The sequence below is a fragment of the Triturus cristatus genome, chromosome 5_1 (genome assembly GCF_964204655.1).
Source record: "Triturus cristatus chromosome 5_1, aTriCri1.1, whole genome shotgun sequence".
Taxonomy (NCBI): Eukaryota; Metazoa; Chordata; class Amphibia; order Caudata; family Salamandridae; genus Triturus; species Triturus cristatus.
The window spans coordinates 473,150,921-473,170,596 of NC_140587.1; the positions used below are offsets into that span (position 1 = coordinate 473,150,921).

At 46.3% G+C, this 19,676-nt stretch overlaps 1 protein-coding gene across 2 annotated transcripts in view; it reads left to right on the forward strand.

The window, feature by feature from the left end:
* The window catches only part of NBN (nibrin), a 443,605-nt gene that overhangs the window by 284,549 nt on the left and 139,380 nt on the right, over positions 1-19,676 (forward strand). For both annotated transcript variants that reach the window (XM_085605307.1, XM_085605308.1), the window contains one exon: positions 4,687-4,776. In XM_085605307.1, the coding sequence (XP_085461433.1) occupies positions 4,687-4,776 (90 nt within the window). The remainder of the gene's footprint in view (positions 1-4,686; positions 4,777-19,676) is intronic.

Below are 19,676 nucleotides of genomic sequence, written 5' to 3' on the forward strand. Positions count from 1 at the left end.
GACTGTCAGGTTGAAAGAACTGCTGTGACTGGTATTGCTGTTGGGATTGTTAGTGGCCAGCAAAAATTACACCTTTGTTGCTGCTGTTGGAGCTTAGTGTCCTTCTTTATTTTCACAAGCATCCCATCTACATATGGCTTGCACAACTGTTCCCTATCAAAGGCCCAGATGTTGAGGGGTTATTGAGCCTCAGGCTAGAATCTGTCATTCTGAAGCCATGCAGGACAGTGGAGGAGGATCCTAGTGTTGGTCTTTGTGAAGGCTCTATCTGCTTCTTCCAATGCACACCTAATACTGGCATTGGAAATGATCTTCCCTTCTTTCATTATCTCCTGTGCCTTTTTCTGACAGGGATCAGGCAGATTTTGCAGCAGTTTTCTGACTGGTGCATATCATATTATGATAAGAGAGCAATTGAGTTAGCAATATGCCACTACAGTGCTCCCTGGACCTCCAATTGCACGCAATCAATGGCGATGTTTTTGCTTTCCATATCTGGGGTGGGGTATCTCTTGTGCACTGCATCAAAGCTAGCTCTCTGGCTATAGACAGTACCAGCGAATCTGGTGGGATATACCTCTGAATAAAGAGAGGAACTTGTGGCACAGGCCTGAACTTTTGGTGCAAATTCTCAGCAGAGTTCCTGGCCATGGTCTTTGGCATGCGTCAGTATCAATTTTTTTTTTCTTCACTTTTGCAGAGTGTTTCGATGAGGAAATCCTCTTTCTCGTTGTCTACCAGTATTGGGACATTGTTTTACAATATCTGTATGTTTCACTAAAATGTGATCAGGCGAAGAAGACTCTAATGGTTCTTCCTCTTGGTCCTCTTAGGGTGCATTGGATCAGAAGTTATACCAACTTTTTTTTAATCGATATGCAAGAGTGGAATTGCTCTGGTGTAGCTGGTGTTGTACAGGAGGCAGTTTTCCTTTTCTTGGGAATAGGTTAGGCCCTAAGTTCCCTGTACATTGCCTCTTTAAGGTGTGTGGTGTGTACATGGAGATTGCACAACGAAAAGCCCTCTATTGGGCACTGTGCTCTAACATCCATCAGACTGTACTCTGCCCTTCTGAGTGTCGAAGGTTTTGTGGGTTTCTATGTCCTTTTCAATGACGAGGACTTGACTGAGTCCTCTGCACACAGACACTGCTCTGGAGATGAAGGCTATCTTCAGCACTGAATAGTGTCAAGCATTATAAGAGGCATTGACTGAACATGGAGGTCAAGTTTTCTATTGAGGTGGTTCCTCTGTAAGGCTGTGTTTAAGTTAATTCCTTTGTAAGATGTTTCTTACATTTTCGCAAGGTTATTGTGAACACAAATCAGTTTGTTATTATTTGCCCTCATGCAAACGCTTGTATGAACCAACTTACCAGCTTCAACAGAATCAATGGGCAAACTGTGACCCATTCATCCCTTACAAGCCTTCCTGGAGATAATGCGTACTCAGCATGTACCAAACCTGTAGGAGACTGTCGGGCATTTTAATTTATTGTTGAGAGCCCTGGCAACCTTTTGCCCAAAGGGCACACAGACAAGAAATCCACATTGTTTTAATGTTTAAAAGTTTAATTTTAAGCCACATATAATGCAGGATAATGCAAGCATTTAATTGCAGAAATCAATACAAATATAGCAAATTGGAAAGCACAGAATGTAAAAATAATGAAAATAGGCAACATATTACATGGTGCACATTTAAGGATAGATCCCTATTCTCCTAATATTTTGCATCTGAGGATTCAATATTTCAATTCAGTCATCACTTGTGTACTTAGACTTCATCTATCTTTCCAGTCAGAGGACCATCTGCAAGATTAGGCCAAATGATGACTGCAGAATGACTGTAGTGAGAGGAAACCTTGATGCAGGTCTTGTGCTGCTCTATGAAGGGATCAAACCCCATTCTTTCTCATTGAGGGGGCCTTGGACAGCTATTTCATAGCATCCAAATTGTTTATTTAAAAAAAAAAAAAAAACCTTGTGACCCATGATGTTAGGTCGGATAAATAACATGTCAATTCATTTTCCCATTCTGTTTAAGCCTAAAGTCTTTATATGTTTTCCTTAGCTCCCAACTATTCAAATAAATACATTAATAAATTAACTAAAAGCATACTATCAGAATTTACGATAAATGTAGTACATAGTGTTCTACAATAATGAACAAAAATGCCTCAACTTTTGTAAATATAATAAATTATATGGTCTCAGGCTTCAATAAGCAACAGCAAATTAAGGAGTGCTCCCAAGGGACATATAAAACAAAATATATAACAAGCTGAGTCTCTTTTTGAGGCACATCCGTGGGGATGTTGCTCTCCATACATGGGGACTGTTTCCTTTTGAGGCCGGATGTCTTGGGACCATTTGTCAACTCAACAGATGAGTTCCAAATGGTTGGCTTTGGCCTGGGTGCAGAGCTTTCAGGTGCACTGGAGAACCGGAATCGAAGTCATGTGGGGAGATAATTACCAGATAGCACTCTTTTCTTTGGGGCTGATGGATTACCCAACAACCCCAAATCTTTGTCATATTTGAATCTTCGTACATTCTCAATGACTCCACTGGTTGTAGACTCGTTAGAGTCATGGCGCTGCATGAGAGCATACTGAGCGCACATTTTGGCTCTTTGGTGCCAGGTAGTCTTCTTTGTCTTTTTGCAATGAAAGGTGTCGCCCTCTGAACAGACTCTCTTTTCTTGGCCTTTGGCTAGCAAGGGTTACAGACCCAATGTTGGTATTACCAGGGAAAGATGTTGCAATTGGGGATGAATTTAAAAGTAGCATTTTCCATAACTTCCTACCTTCCCTCCCAAATGAGTCACTGACCAGGCCCTACACTCTTTAGCACAGTCTCTTCTTGGTCACTGTTAGTTGGTGCGTTCAAATCCACTTTAAAAGTCTTTGGTTCCTCGGTCCTCTGGTGTCATCATTTCTCTCGATGTGCTCTTCAACAAAGCATTCAAAAGCAAGTTGCAGCCTAATGGCAGATAAAAACAATCTGAGGTGGGGTTTGTGTCTACCTTATAAGCACTTATTTGAATACTAGATGGCGAGAGTGTGCATAGGATGATATACAGCAGAACATGCTGCAAACATGTTTTTCCAAATCATCGAACATTGCACTCCCTGTACACAGAGTGTAGACTGATCTCTAAGATATCCTTTGTAGACATTAGAAAAGCCAAATCAGAGGCAAGCAGTATCTAAGCAATGCTGTACATCCAAGTAGTGTATTCAATAAAGCATTGTTGTTACCAGGAAAAATTATTGATGTTCTGCTTAGCTATCGATGCTTTGAATGAGGCATTGAGGTCTAGTGCTCTGCTGTATGGAATCTGTAGAGCTGAGCCATCTATAACTTTACGTTTGTCCACCAAGCACTATTAGAACATTGGAATGTTGGGAGCTTATTGAAAACAATGGAGTGCTCCTGACTTCTAATGGCCGGTAGAAGCGTGGAGCTCCAACATTCCAATGTTGTCCTTCACAGCTGTTACTCTGAACAAAGGCCTCACAGGGAATCCGAGGGGATTTCAACCCCCTTGGGCTCTGTGAGGCCTTTGTTTTATTTGTTAGAACATTCTGCTCTCTAGTGGGGGAATGTTCTACTAGCCTTATAGCCCTCCGTAGCTGGGCTATACAGGCATTAAAGTCCTGCTCCCTTGTTAAAGGCCCTTGTCTTCGGCAAGCTCCTTTCATGCTGGAGTGGGTCTTTAATGGTCAGTATAGCATACTACGATGGGCTATAAGGCTATATTGCATGGATATTAGTGTCAAAACAAATATCAAAGTGGATCAAGAAGTGTTGAAAATCCTGTCTGGTTTTAATGATCTAACCATGAATCTATGAAAGATACATCTCCATGTTTAGGCTGCTTGCTGGTGTGTGTGCATAACGTTACGATTAAATGCCACATTCTCTACTCTCTATCAATCTATCCGGAATCTTCAGTGGGTGTAGATTTGTGCCATCTTGAAATTAAATAGAGGAAAAAAACAAATACAAGATGGCGAAAGACATAAAGTGATTCACAATCTTACAACTGTTAGGACAGAAGAAGAGATCTGGTGAGCAGAAGTTAAAGTGGCTTCTGGGTGTTAGACATGTTCATTGATAAGGATACGTTAAAGTGATAAGGAGAGACTTTCATTGATCTAAGGTAGTTGCAAAATAAAATTAAGTATAAACAGTATAAACAAACAGAATGATAGTATGCACAGCTTGTGATTAGTTCATTCACCCTCAGACTATGGTACCTTGAGCGGAAACAAAAAACGTGTTGAATTATCTGAAAAACGTCATTGTGAGGCCCATTGTGTATTTTAGAAACAGAAATTTTATAATTTTAAGAGTGATTTAGGGAAAACCACGAATTTGGATCTAATGAAAGAGTGCCTTTTACTGTGTAGTAATAGTAGATTTCATCGATAATATCAGGCTCATTTGTGTTAATAGTAAGAGCTGAATATCTCCAAGGTGCTGCTTCAGATGGACATATAAAAAGACATCGGAATTTATGTAACTTTACACATGTAGTGATCGAATCGTGTCATGTTAGATCTGCATTGTGTTGTTTTTTTAAATTATTTTTATTAAGGTTTTATTACTTTTGTGGGAGAGTCTTGTTACAGCGTGTCTTGCTTGGTAAAGAAAACTGCAATGTGTTGTTTTTTAATAGGATAAATGCGAGTCGCAGTCCTTGCAGAATTTAAAAAGGGAATCCGAAATGAAAGTGGAATTATCGGAATCTCTAAGGAAGCCAACAAATGTAAGCAGCTCTGTGATTCTTACATTGATGCACTTGGGTTTTTTGCACAACAGTATATGTAAATACAACTTCTTTCCTATTGAAATGAACTGCCCTTTAAAAATAATTGTAAATAACTGTAGTTCCACTCATCAGCCTGTATCGTTCTGCTGCCTCCCAGAAGCACTATCTTGTTAATACTTTTTTATTGGACTTTTTACCACAGTGGATGAAAGGACAGTGTTTTTATTTGTCGACACTGGTAGAACATGATACTGCAGCAAACAACTATGGGCCTGATTTGGATGTCGGAGGCTCTCCGCCTGACATCCCTCCGACCGCCGTATTTTGATTATGGCGGTCGGAGGGAAAACCGCAAGGGGATTCTGCTCCTCTTCCAACAGGCTCTGTGACCCTGTCGGAACAGGAGCGGAATCGCAATCCCTTCATTGACGGCGGAGCCAGGCATGGCTCTGTCGTCGGGATTATGATGTTGGTTTCCGACAGCCAATTCATGTCGTCCTTTCCAATATGGATCAGCTGTCAGAAAGTGACTTTGGGGGCCCCCAGTAGGGCCCTCTTTCTCCCTGGTCTTCCACATATGGGCCTTGGGTGCCCCCCGCAAACTCCCTGCACTGTGTGGCAGGCTCCATGAGGGTGCAGGGATGTTCACAAACTTCCATTTTCCAATCAGAGCTTGTGCTGAGGGCGTTTTCAGCCTGTCGCACAAGCTCCCATTGGAAAATGGATGTTTCCAAGCACACTATCTGCAGTCGCATCCAAATTAGGGCGTTGGAACCGCCGACCTTTGGTCGCTCGGTTCCTTGCCTGCATCTTGCGTCTGTCCGACATCGTAATGAGGGGCTTAGTTATGAACAATACTGAAGATGGGGGCTGTACTAGATTTTCAATTGATCTCCAAGTCAGATAAATTATCTTAAAAGTTCCCAGTAGTTATTAAAATTTGCCATTATGCATGCAATACTGTTTGCTGCAAACTTTGATGAATTTAGAGCATGGTGACTCTGCATTGTACTTAAGATCTAGCAAATTATATTTATTGTTGTTTTAAATAAAATACATATTCGTCTTGGGAGACCAGGCATCATAGAATTAAATGTTCCCTATTATCGAAGCAGAGTATTGGTATGATGGAAATTAGCTTGGCCTTTCTAATATTTGAAGTTATCAGGCTTCATACAAAACGTCATGTCTAACGAGCTTCCATTTTTAACTCTTTTTGGCCTAGAGATTTAATTTATTTGGCATTCGAAACAGTTCCTTTTGGTGCAGCTCAGAAAGAACTGTCTAATCTTACGTTGTTGTTTCATAAAAACAATATTTGGACAAAGATAATCACGTCTCACAACGTTTCCTAGGATAGAAGAACAAACAATAGTATGAACAAAACTACAAGAGCAAGCAATAAGTGTGAGATGATTAATAGGGTTTTTTTGTTAACTTCTGTGATGTATTTTCTCTTGTTATCATCTTTTATGGGATCTATATAATTATAGTGGCGTACTTAGCTACAGCACCACACATTGTTTTGTCCCTGAGAGCATTGAGTCATACTAGATAATCACCTTCATTCTTGTGTGGCCAGGTCTCTTCTCTCCTGCTATATGACTTATTTCCCTACACTACACACTCAGCCCACATGTCTGAAATATACAGGTGGGGGGAAAAAAGTATGTTTTAGTCCAGGAGACTAGCTAGAGAGAAAAATGACCCAGGAAATAAGAACCTGTAGTATACTTTTTAATTTTGTGGCAGGCCAAATACAATTTAAAAAACAAGCAAGCATTGTGGAAATGAGCCTTTTAGGGGCCCAGCGGTGCAGGTGTTCACGCTTATCTATCCACTGGTTCTTAAACCAACAAAGTAGAGATTGGCACGGAAGCTGGACTATCAAATAACAAGTTTATTAATCTCACTTGAGTGGGACTACGTCAATACAATACCCTCAACCCACTGTAGGAGGTAGTCCATAGAATACAAAAACCAAGGGTGTTATATACTCTGTTTACAACTGAGTAAGCATGGAGACTCAAAGAGGAGGTACAGGCATATATAGGAATAGTTATTGACTAACATGGGCATATATAAATTGCTTGGTCAACAAAGTGGGAGGGGAGATGTACTGCTTACTTCAGTTGGAATAGCCTGACAGTTACAGTCTGAGAGAGGTGCATTCAAGCAGCTACAGGCCTTTCTGAGCATGCACAGTGCTCTGGCTCAGTTCTGAAGTAGTTAACTATAGTTGATGACTCAAGCAGAATAGAAAAGCAGGCAACAGTGAAGACGGAAGAAGCACGTGGCTAACACATGTCTAACGAAAATGGATGCCACAAACTTAATGGCTTCAGCTTATGCTAACAGTAATTTCTGTGATTTCCACAGATGGCCCTTTTAGCATTAGCTGAAGACATTTGCTATGCAATAGAGGAAACATGAAAGTTATCTCCTATATTCACTAACATCAGTTGACTAATCTCTTGATCAGTTACTAGTCGGGCATTTACATTTTTGGTATTTTGTTTGACTATGATACATGAGGTAGCAGCACAGAGGGAACAAAGCATCGGGCCACATTGTATACAAAGGTAGCGGGGGAAAAAGGATCGCAACAATTATATATAGGACTGATAATAACTTCCAGCCCCAGACGGAAAACAGTGTCCAAAGCCAACCAGTCCAAGTCCATGTCCCTGAGTTCTGGAAACAATTTTTGCTTTAGGGGACCAGGAGGACCAAACGGGGCAAGGGGAATTAGGACAAGGAGCCGCAAACGGCTGCTCCTCCTCAAAAGTGGGATGACCTAATGGGTACATTGCTAACAAAAAGAAAACATACTTGGGGAATTGAAGCCGCTGTACAACCAGCCAGAGGGGAGTCTTCTCCCTGTGTCCGTCTGAGCCTCACAGGCAGACTCTTATCGTTCATCAAATGTTCACTTCCCCCACGGTGGAGCTGCACAACTTGCAACCCAGAAATACAATCACGGCCCAGGCTTAAGGGAAAAAGACTTTCAGGATAGGGCAGTCACCCTCCAGGGTAAAAACCCTCAACGATCCTGTCTAGTGTCTCAGGCAGTGCACCAGTATTCTCCACTCTAATTTAACAGGCACCAAAGGCAAAGCACCTGTACCCTGAACTCAAGTCCTTCCCTAACTCTTGTGTTGCTCTACTGGCGCACTGCTCTTTTGTCGGGGCTGCAGATTGTACCTAGTGTGCCCAGGCACCTCTTGATCAACAAACAAAGGTGCAGGCTCACTTTCAGTTGGGTACCGGAACTCAGAGGCCTGATGCTGGAGTATCTGAAGCAACCCTTGTTTCTGAGGGGGTCGCCTCAAGCAAAACCTCCTTGCCGTCCTTGTCGGTCTGTGCCTCTCTCAGCTGGACATCAGGAAAAGAGGAACTCCGTCCTGATTTGTGACCCCGTCATTCACCCAAGACATTGGTAGGGGTACACGCTTCTTCCGGTCTTCCATCTTCACCGCTGTTATAGTTGCCAGTAACGCCTATGCTGGTTCCCTTTACCTCAGCTTCAAGCTGGACTGGCGTTGACTCTCGGGACGCCCCACACATTAACTGGGCATCCAAAGACTACTTCATATGGCGATAATCCGGTCCTAAAGTGTACCGTCACCCTTATGGACCTATTAGCGAGTATAAAACGAACTTTTAGTGAAGTGGCAAGGGTAAACTTAATTTTTCTGTCCTAATCCCAAGCAGCCGGGAAAGTCTGCATTCATTTACTAAACATATTCTGAATCCTTACATTAGTGTATTCCTATATTATTCATCTGAGGAACCTCAAAGGAAAGGAATTTCAAAACAACTATTCTTTGGTGTTTCTTGTGTTAACAAGCTTGTGTTCCATAAATCATATAGTTCAGAACACTTCTTCTACTTGTGATTTTTTCACTACTGTATAGGACTGTGGACACTTTTAGAATTATTTTCCTTACGTAAAAACAACTATATGTTTCGCTTAGGACCATGCTCTCATGTTATAGATGTAACAGGAAACCCTAAAACTGTGAACGTAACAGAGATCTGTATTGCATGAATAACTAACAAATTAATCTTAACATAGTGTTGGACTTGGCCCTTTTGGCAGGTTCTCCCCTAAACTTTTTGCCTGTCTCTTAGCCTTTTCCCTATGTAGTGTTAGTGGTTTTGGGCCTCTAGGCACTTTAGCACTGTGTCCCAGTGTAAAGTGCGTGCGCCCTGTGTTACATTTAGTGAGACTGGCCTGCCCTCCCATAGGAATGCATGGGGATATGTGTGTCCATGGTAATTCCTGGGGTGAGAGGAGTGCAGGGTTGGGTTTAGTATGTGCGAACTCGTGAGAATAAATGCTGTGCAATGGTGTGCGCAGATTTATTGTGACTGGTGGAGATGTGCCACTTCTAGAAGTTGGCATTTCTGTGTGCTATTTTTCCTGCCTGCCTAATGTGGAGTGCATGTCTGGATTTTGATTGACAGGCGCTGGATGGTGTGGGGAATTCCAGGAGCCAGGGTGAGTCAGCCCAGTGATGAATAGATAGATCTGCATCTAGATGGGGGGGAGGAGTGTCACCTGGGACCTGAATAGGACTGTGCCTTCCCTCCACCCTGTGGTGTGTCTGATGTCCCTGGCCTGTCCTGTGAATAGAAGAGAGGAGCTGGGCAAAACAAAGTGCTCAAGTGCTCCTGAATCAGTTGTATCTGATTCTCCCCTTGCCCTACAGTTTTAGACAAAGGATTTAGCTGTATAAAGAGGGGCTGTGACCCCATGAAAGTTGTTCTCTGCTGTGCTGGTCCTGACGCTGGGGGCTGCTGCTGGGCTCCAGGAGGAACCGCCACAAGGGACTGCCTCCCTGCTGGATGGCCCTGTGTGCTGGCCTTCCTCAGTCCAGCCTTGTGCCCCCTGGACCTTGCTTGGATTCTGGGGAAAGAGTGCTTCGCTTTGTCCCTGGACTTTGGACTTCACCTCTAGTGCTGGGGGAGCGTTCTGCTTCTATTCTTGAGAGCGCTTTATTTGCCAGTGGGAAAAGCGCTTTATTCCTGTCCTGAGGAGCTCTTCCGTCATTGGGCCTGCAGCATGATCGATGCTGAGGGAATCCCGAGCGTAGGGATTCCCCCCTGTGCTACCGACCCAGCAGAAGCCCACCCCGCGTTATTTACCGCCTTCGGAATTGCTTTCGGTAAACGGGTGCCCACCCCGCGTTATTTACCGGTTTCTGAGCATATTTACACAGCGGGTGCCCACCTCGCTTCTCTATTTACTTACAATGGGAGCCTACCCCGTATCTCGCCCGAGATCACCGCCTCGACCCGGAAGTCCAGAAGAGCGGCCTGGGTGTGGGCGGGGTGCTCCGCAAACCAGGAAGTGGACGGGAGCCTACCCTGCGCTCCTGGGACAAGAGAGGAGGCTGGGAGCACACGGGAGCCCACCCCGCGCTCCGGTGAAGAGAAGAGGCTGGGAAGCATGGCTGCAGGTGTGGAGGAGGACGGGAGCCCACCCCGCCTCCATGAGACACTGCCTAGAGCCTCGCCGGCTCCCCAGTGAAGTCCCGGTCCCAGAAGAGGGACCGGGCGAAGAGGAGTCCCCGCCAGGCAGAGCCGGTAAGTGAAGCCGGCTAGGGGAAGCAAAGTCAAGGCACCATGCCGGTGCCTCTCTCTCTCCAGAGCAGCCCCGCTTGACAGAGGGCTGCTCCAACGGGAACGAGAGGTGCCTGAGCGGCCCCGCCGTAGGGGGCCGCTCCAACACGGGGCCCACTTGTTGATTCTTAGAGCCTGTGCGTGGCTTTATCAGGGGCATTACTACTTAAATTTCCAGTGCGCTCCTAACCTGGGGCAAGTAATCAGAAAGGTCCCGGTGGGGCCAGATGGCACGTAGTACCAGGCTTCATTTTTGGGATACCCAGCTGCCCCACCAGACAGAGGGCAGCTGCAACGTTTTGTGCCCAATTGTTTTCAGAGGCACAGTTGGTGCCAGTGCTCCGTCCTTGAGCGGCCCCGCCTGCCAGAGGGCCGCTCCAACGTTGGCATTTGTTCTTAGGGCACATTGAGAGCCCAAGCCTCAGTTGATATTCACAGCTGCCCAGCAAGTAGTGGGCAGCTGCACCGTTTAGGCGCACAGTTCCTTGGGGGCATGGTTGAAGTTAGGAGTGAGACGCACTCCTTCGCCCCCATCCATTCCCAGCTGCCCAGCAAGTAGTGGGCAGCTGCCACGTTCAGGCCTGCGCAGATTGCGCATCCGTAACTTTTGCTGCCTAGGCAGCGCGCCCTGAATTTTGGGACATAGGGCATTTGAGCACCTTTGTGAGTGGCCAGTTGGCCAGGGGGAAGGTTAGATTCATAGGGCGCCAGGCCCTAATGTGATTGTGGTGCTAGGAAATGTAGTGTATGTAGTATGTTGTATGCACCCTGTTTTATACCTCTAAATGTGTTTTATGATTATGAGGTTGTTTTGCATAATGTGTTTATGCTGGTGAGGTTGGCGCAGAAGGTAATTCGCGCCTGATGTGATACTGTGCATAATGTAGTTTATGTTACAGGCTGATGCTAAGTACAGTGATTACCAGTGGTTACTGGTTGTACGTTTATGATCTGTTTTACTTTTACCAAGTTCGCTTTGTGATGATTCTGACAGTGGTCCATGTGGCCCTGTCATGTGTATATAATCCCCCTGTAGATACTGCCCAGTGCCAGTTGGCACAGTGTACATTGTGTGATTAGGATCTAATGTGTTTATGGTAATACAAAGGCTATTTTTATATATAACCTTGTGTGGAGTTCCTTTTGTGGGGTGCCTAGTGTGTCGCTGCTGTGTGTGTGTGTGTTGTGCAAACACTTTACACTTGGCCTCCGGGATAAGCCTGACTGCTCGTGCCAAGCTACCAAGGGGGTGAGCAGGGGTTATCTTTGGCGTGTAACTCCCTTGCCCTGACTAGAGTGGTGGTTTCTGCCTGGCTGTGGCGCAAGCCTTAGCCAACCAGAAATCCCATTTCTAACACATAGTGAGAACATACATCACTCCAGCAGAACTTGCTGTGTCAAACAAACTCCTATAAGGCTATATTTTTCTTCAAAATGTTTGCTACGGATCACACGGGCATTGCTCCTAGCATTGTGAACCATGTGTATACTACCTTTCGTGATCTGGACTATAACATTTTTATTCAGGGGGAAAAAACAGCTATTCGCATCTCTAATAAGGGCTGTCAGCTCAAATACATGGACTAACTGATAAAGGGCTCATGATTCCTCTGTGACATGGTGTAGTGCTGAAATAACATAAACAATAATGGTGTTGCCACCTGGGAATTTTGGAACAAAAAATACCCACATATAGTTCCCCTTAAAGGTCAAATAAGGGAGCATCTGTCTATTTTACCCATCCTTTTATTCTTATACAGGATGGGCAGTAACATGGCGTATTTATCTATTCATTTTGTTAATTCTAACAATTTGTTCAAACAGTATTACTTAATAGCCAATTAGACTTGCACTGGTGAGGTGCTTTGTCTCGATTTATTTAAGAACATATTATTCACAGCATCTTTTGAAATAAATCACTAAAGCGAGCCCAACCAATTGTCTCATGGCCGTTCCTAGACAGCTTAGACAGGCTCGAGAGAGAGGGAGAGAGAGAGAGAGAGAGAACACAACAAGCTACCCTGCATACTTTCCACGCAGAATAGCTCACAATAATACACATAATAGGCACAGAAAACAAGAAAAAAGGACAATGTGTTACTTAATTTTGCTTACCCTTAATTTGCCTAGGAGCTAGTTTCCTACACTAGTCTCCTACCCCTCTTCGACAGTAGGTAACCTAAACAGGTGAACTCCTGTCGACAATATATATATATATATTTTTTAAAGCAGTTAATTGTGAGTAGTCGTCACTGAAATACACAGCCGTACGCCTACAACCCTGAAGCCGGCGGCACAATGTTAGGAGGATATTTACACAGCTTTGTAGCCAACATCCCAGTGGGAAGGCAGCGTCACTCTCTCAGGATAACCGCGCATATCACTCAGCGCTTTATGATTTTGTGTATCAGCAATCATAAACATTTATATTAACTAACAAATAAATAAAGAATTTTCCAACATAATGTGCTCCCGTCAGGAACGCCTACATTCTGCATTTGACCCGTACCCGTTACCAGGAAATACATTCTCCCTCCCACTGGATGTCTCCAAGAACACCAATTCTCCCACCTGGGCTATCTCAGCAATTTATAAGTCTGGGAATTCCCCTATTCCTTTAAATATATGTGTGTCCATGTTTTGTGCACCCTAAACTGCCATCTACAGAGCGGAGGGGGGAGCATTGTCTCCTGTCTCTGCCGCTGTCTCATTAGGCGGATTATTCCCCTTATTAAGCAGATAAGTTGTGTACAGCCCCCAAACATTCTTTGGTCTGCTCCGGGGAGGAAGCAGTTCACTGAAAGTTTCCGATTGCGTGCAGCAATATAGTACATCATGCGACCATTGTTTAATCGTAGGGAGGGGGCCCGCATCCAGCACATTGCCACTATACGTTTTGCTAGAAGGAGCCCCATGTCTACTAATCTGCGTAGTGCTTTGGGCAGAGTTTTAGAGTAACCAAACAGTGCCACTACTGGATCTGGTGTGATCACTGTGGCCACTATGGTACTAAGCTCACTAAAGACCTTTTCCCAATAGTTGTATACCCCCGGGCACTTCCACGCTAAATGAATGAAATCTGCTGTCGGGAAGTGACATCTTTCACAGGTTGCGTCTTCCCTCAACCCATATCTGTTCAATCTTTCCAGCGTATAGTATATTCTATTGATATATTTGAAATGTATAGGCCTGTGCCTGCCGTGTAATGAGATGCGTCTCGTGTTGGCACAACAGTAATGCCACATATCGTCATCAATCGTCATTTCCAAATCTCTTTGCCAAGCCAGCCTGGCTTTGGTATACTGGTTTGATCAGTATGACATCGCCTGTTTATAAATATTGGAGACTATCTTTCGGGGTGACTTAGTTATAATAACGTACGACAGTTCTTTCACCTCTGGGGGTTCATTCAGGTCATCCCCCAACTGTTGGTGTAGCGCCCTGAGTACACTGTGGAACTGAAAGCGTTGCAGTAAGGTATACGTTTCTGCAGCATCCGTAATCTCATCCCATGACTTCCCCTGCTCCCCCTGCTTTGATAATGTTTAACTTGTGTAACGCTCGTATGACCCGTTCATCTTGACAGGGGGCCAGCCAGACCATCCATTCAATTGGCATCTCAGTGGAGTATAGCAGAGCCCCCGCCTGTTGTTGTAACAGGCAATACCAAACGTGTCGCGTCAAATTGATAGAATCCAGAAACCCCGTTCTACGATCTACTGGTTCGAAGATCGCGGCTGGGAGGGGTTCGGTAAATAGCCTTTCCATGCGAAGAAACGATACATCCGCCGCTCCATGAATCCAATTGTGAGCATGCGCGCCTTGCGCCGCTCTATAATATAACTCTAAGTCTGGTGCACCCAATCCCCCTAAATGGTATGGAAAAGTGAGTATCCGCCACTATATACGCGCCTGCTTGCCCGCCCATGCCAGTCGAACCAGTGACTTATTAATTCGGATAAAAAATTAGCGTGGCAGCACTATGGGAATATTCGTGAACAAGAACAGGAATCTAGGCAGTATCACAATTTTCATAATGGAGACCCTGCCCATCAAAGACAGTGGCAGCTTGATACATGTTTTGATATCGTCTTCCAATTTTGCTACTGCGGTGCCATGATTCTCTAAAAAGACAATTTCTGAGTCAGTGTGCAGTCTAATCCCGAGGTACCGAATCGAGTCTACTGACCATTGCAGGGGATAATCCATCTCAAATCGTGTCGTGCTCGGAGTGAGCGGGAGGACTATAGATTTTACCCAATTGACTTTCAGGCCAGAGAGTGCTCCAAAATGCGCCACCTCCCTAAGAACCGGGGAGAGGTTGTTTCCAGGGTCTCTCACGTACAACACCATGTCGTCTGCGTACGTAGACCCCACAATTTCATATGTGGGAAACCGGACACCTCGATGTCCGTGATCTTCTCTGAGCGCACATGCCAGATGTTCGGCAACTAAAGCGTATAACGTTGGCGACAAGGGACATCCCTGCCTAGTGCCCCTGGAGATGTCTATGGGATCAGTTACTAAATTCCCCAGTCGTATGCGCGATGAGGGGGCTTTGTACAACACACCAATCAGCTGTAGGAAGACCGGGCCAAGTCCCATCCGAGTCAGCACTTGCCGCAGAAAAGGCCACTCCACTGAATCGAAGGCCTTCTCTATATCTACGAAAACTGCAACAGCCTTGGTTTCTTGTTTGACATGTTGGATGGTACCGAAAACTGTACGAATATTGTAAGTAAGATTCCTATCCGGAATAAACCCTGCCTGTTCTGGAGCTACCAGCTCCGGGGTCAGCAGTGTCAAGCAATTGGCTAGAACTTTGGCAGACAACTTGGTGTCTACATTCAACAGCGAGAGCGGCCGATAAGAGCCGCATTCCTCAAGGGACTTTTCTGGTTTGGGGATGGCCACTATCATTGCTTCCCTCATAGTTTGTGGCATCTTGCCCGTTACACATAGATCGTCAAATAACGTAGAAATATGGGAAAGTATTTGTTCAATAAAGGCCTTATAAAAGCCCACAGTAAGGCCGTCTGTGCCTGGAGCACTAGATGCCCTCATACTTGCCAGTGCCTCCACTATTTCGTCCTTTTCGATGGGTTGCACCAGGAATTCTCTATAATTATTGGGTTGGAAAGGTAATTTGATATGTTCCAAAAAATCTAGGATTTCATCATTCATGACAGAAGAGCGGGAAGCATATAATTCCGAATAATATCTTTTGAACCTGTTCGCTATATCTGCCTCTTCAGTCAGCATTTCACCCTCTTCAGATCGGATTTCAGAGATCAGGATTTTACTGCTCTTGGTTTTCAAAACATTCGCAAGTACCGATCCTGGCCTATCTCCCTCTCCATAGACCCGCGCCGTGGCATACTTTCGCATGTGTTTCACTTCGCTATCTGCCACCTCCTGGTATTCAGCTGGCAGGTCCTTCATTGCGCCTGTAACTTCTTCGCTCTCTCCGGCCGACTGACGTGCCTCTAGTTCCCCAAACTGTTGTCCCAGGACCGTCAACCTCTGACGTATAGAACGCAGGACTCCCGAGTGCTTAGCCATGGCTACCCCTCAGATGTATACCTTAAAAGCCTCCCATACTGTTTGGAAACCCTCCACTGAGCCAATGTTAGTGGCGAAGAATGTGTCTATTGTGTCTGCCAACTCCTCCTTAAAGAGAGGGTCGAGCAATGAATAAGGTGGAAAGCGCCATGTGAATGGTGGAATTGTGTGCTTGGGTGTGGCTAGTACCAGCAAAAGTGGTGAGTGATCAGACAGTGTACGTGGTAGTATCTGACAGGATCGTATCTGACCCATGAGTGACGTCGAGGCCAACCAGTAGTCTATGCGCGTGTGTAAATCATAGTATGCAGAAAAATGTGTGAAACCTCCCTTCGCCGGGTGCAGCTCTCTCCATACATCTCTGAGGTCCTTACTAATCATAACGCTTTCTAGTGTTCGAGCATCCGCCACCGGTCTCCTCATCGGGCCTCCGGATCTATCCAATTTGGGGTTTCTAACCAGGTTAAAGTCCCCGCCACAGAGTATTTGTGCACTCGCATTTCCATGAATCGCGTTTGCTAATGTAGTAAAGAACTCCGGGCAGTCATAATTCGGACCATAGACATTTACTACAAGCAGGTCTAATCCCCTTCCCCGGCATCTGGAAATCACAAAACGGCCTTCACTGTCCTCCGTCAGCAGTTCAATCGTGTAGTCAGATTTAGGGTTAACCCAGGTAATTACCCCACGGGCGTGTGTAGTGAAACCCGAGGCATTGACATTACCCAACAGCCCCCTGCTGTGTAACATCGCACTTTGTAAAGGAAGATGAGTCTCCTGAAGTAAAGCAACATCAATATTATGCCGTCTTTGATAATTCAAAACTTTACGTAATTTGCGATGATCATTAAGCTCTCTGATGTTCCATGACAGTGCTCGGAGGGAGTCTATTGCCTTCGATGTAGTAGCCATTCTAAGTGTCGCTCTCCTTTTTAACAAGTCTGGTAGTGCGTCCTGACATATGTAGCTTGCGTGTATTATACGTACAAACCTCATTGACATCCAAACCAACAAAACTTCCACCCTGCGTCCCCCACCCCACTCCCACAACAGACCACCCACAACTCGGTCGCGCAGAATCCCCCAAAATAACCCTCCCACCCCTCCCTACCTCCCCCCCTTCTGTGTGCTTACAGTACTAGTGTGATTCACTCATGGGCGGAGGTCGCTCTGGGAGCAATGAACTGTCAATTGTAGATGATCTCTTGTCTCAGCCCCCGCACGCCGACTAGCAATCACACATCCCGCACTTTAGAATGCTCCTGGTCTGGAAAGTGGACTGGGGCTTTGTTACAAGGTCTATCTTGATCCCCTGGTCTACACTCTGTATGCGGAAGGGATGCCCTTACCTCTGTTTGTTTGCCCTAGATTTCCCCTCTATATCTATCTCCTGTTTCAGTGGCGCTATAGATCACTTTCCACTGTATAGCAGCCAGGTGCAGATATCAGCCCGTAAGTGGCAATCCCGCCTATGCAGTGTATGTGGACATGACACACCTCAGATAGAGCATCCAGTACAGAACGCCTGTCGTGTACCAGGCTTGGTGTCAACATACCTGTATGTAGGTACCCCCTTCACTCCCCTCCCCCTTCCCCCCCTCCTGCTCGTAAAGCGCTCATAGTACTTATCAGTGAAAAGAGAGTGAGGCAGTCTCAGTCCTGTTCTTCCAGCGATCCTCCCGTCGCCTCGTCTGGCAGAAGACATTCTGGACTCCGGCGCTGCTCTTTGGTCCAACCTTTGAGTGCCTTCTGTAGTACCTTCGGATCTGTGAAGATATGGGAACTACCTTATTTGTTCACCCGTAGTTTGGCAGGATACAACATGGCGTAATCTAGGCCCAGATCACGAAGTTGCTTTTTCATGGGTGCAAATTGTCTGCAAGCTGCCTGCACACGAGCGGTGAAATCCGGGAAGAGTGAGATCGTCGATCCCTCGAATGCCAATACTTGTTTTTCCCTAAGCGGTGTCGCTGTCCCAGTAGTTGAGCAGTTTTGCTATGATTGGACGCGGTGGGGCACCCGGTGACAGGCGAGGACCCAGGGAGCGATGCGCTCTCTCTACCACAAACATATTGGAGAAGGTGTTTTCCCCTAGAAGATTTACCAGTAGCTTCTCCACAAAGTGTTCCATATTTCCAGTTGGGGTAGTCTCCGGAAGGCCAGTAATTCTTAAGTTGCAGCGTCACGAGCGAGCCTCCAAGTCCTCTGTCTTGTCTTGTAGGAGTCGTATGACCTTCCCGAGTTGTTTATGATTCGAGTCCAGCATAGTGTGCGCTTCTTCTACCTCCGTGAGTCTCCGCTCAGACATATCCAACCTCTCCGCATGCTTATCCAGATGTTCCGCCATTCTGTCCATCTGGTAAGAGAGGGCGTCCATTTTCGTGCCTAGTGAGTTGATGCCGCTTTGCAAGCTCTTTTCCATCGACAAGAGCATACTCCGGATGTCCGAATCGCCGCCCTCCTTAGAGGTTGCATCCTGGGGCTTCTTCAGTCGTGGCATCCTTTGATTTCGAGCGTTTCTGATCGAACGTGAGCTTCGGTTGCGATCTGTCCGTGCTGCCCATTATCTCTTCTGTGTTAGGCAGTGCTGCGAGGGTCTATGTTTCCGCCACTTCCTGACTACATCTGTTGTGGGCAAGAATGAGGCTGCGCACTGTCGTTCCCAGTGCAGCAGTCAACAGCAGACAGGAAAGACAAGCCGTAGAGTCGGCTGACACGATGGCCCTATCAAACCGAAACCACCTCTGTCGCCATTTTGATCTTCACTGGCCGCTAGGACAGTGAAGGACTAGTACTCGCCCAGCCGAGCGATTGGGCCTACAGCTACACCACCCGCCTCCTGCTCAGCTCAATTCTGTCTCTGCATCAATGTGTACCAGGCCAGGGCCAGTTTACCTGCCTCCAAAGTCTTTTTCCAAGTGTGGGCCCCTGCTCCGGGTCGACCAAAAGCTGCCTGTTTGGCGACCTTTTGCGGCATACCAGGTATCTCTGGATCATTGGGAGGGAGCGGCTCCACAGGGTGACCGCCCGCTCAATGCTGCACCTTGCTCTCTGCCCAATTCAGCAGCAGGCTCCAATCGCTGCCGTCCACAATATGGCCTCCGCTGACTCTGTAAGTGCCAAGCCTGGCCTATCCAGCAACATAGCAATGCCCCCAGACTGGCCAGTTGCTCCACGTGCTTCCCGCTAGCTGCCGCCGCCGCACTGTCCCAGGTCCCACTCACCGGTAGCTCCCCAGATAAGAAGCTGTGTGCAGCTCCTGCCTCACAAACGCATACTGCTCTGTACCAATGTCCGTGCGGAGGTCTGGGACCGTCGCGCTGCCACCGGGTCCAGGATTGCAAGCTGCCGCAGACCCGCCGTGTTTCTGTCACCAAGGCCCAGAGACCTCTTCAGCTGTCCTGCAGACCCAGACTTCCAATGCTCACTTCGGCGGGAGTCAGGGGTTGGAGTTCGCGCATGCCGGCTGTAACTTCCCACAGCTCGCGGCACGCACTCTGACGTCGCTCTGCCTTCTGCGCTGCCCAATGCCGGGGATTTCAGGCCCAGCAAGGCGTCCGCCGCCGGCGACGATATCTCCGGATCAGTGGGGGTGATAGAGATCGGGAGCAGTTCCCCGTGTCGCGGGTGAATTCCGGTGTGTAGTTTACCGCCTGGGAGAAGTTAATATCCAGAGGGCCATCGGATAACTTAAGGATAATATGTCG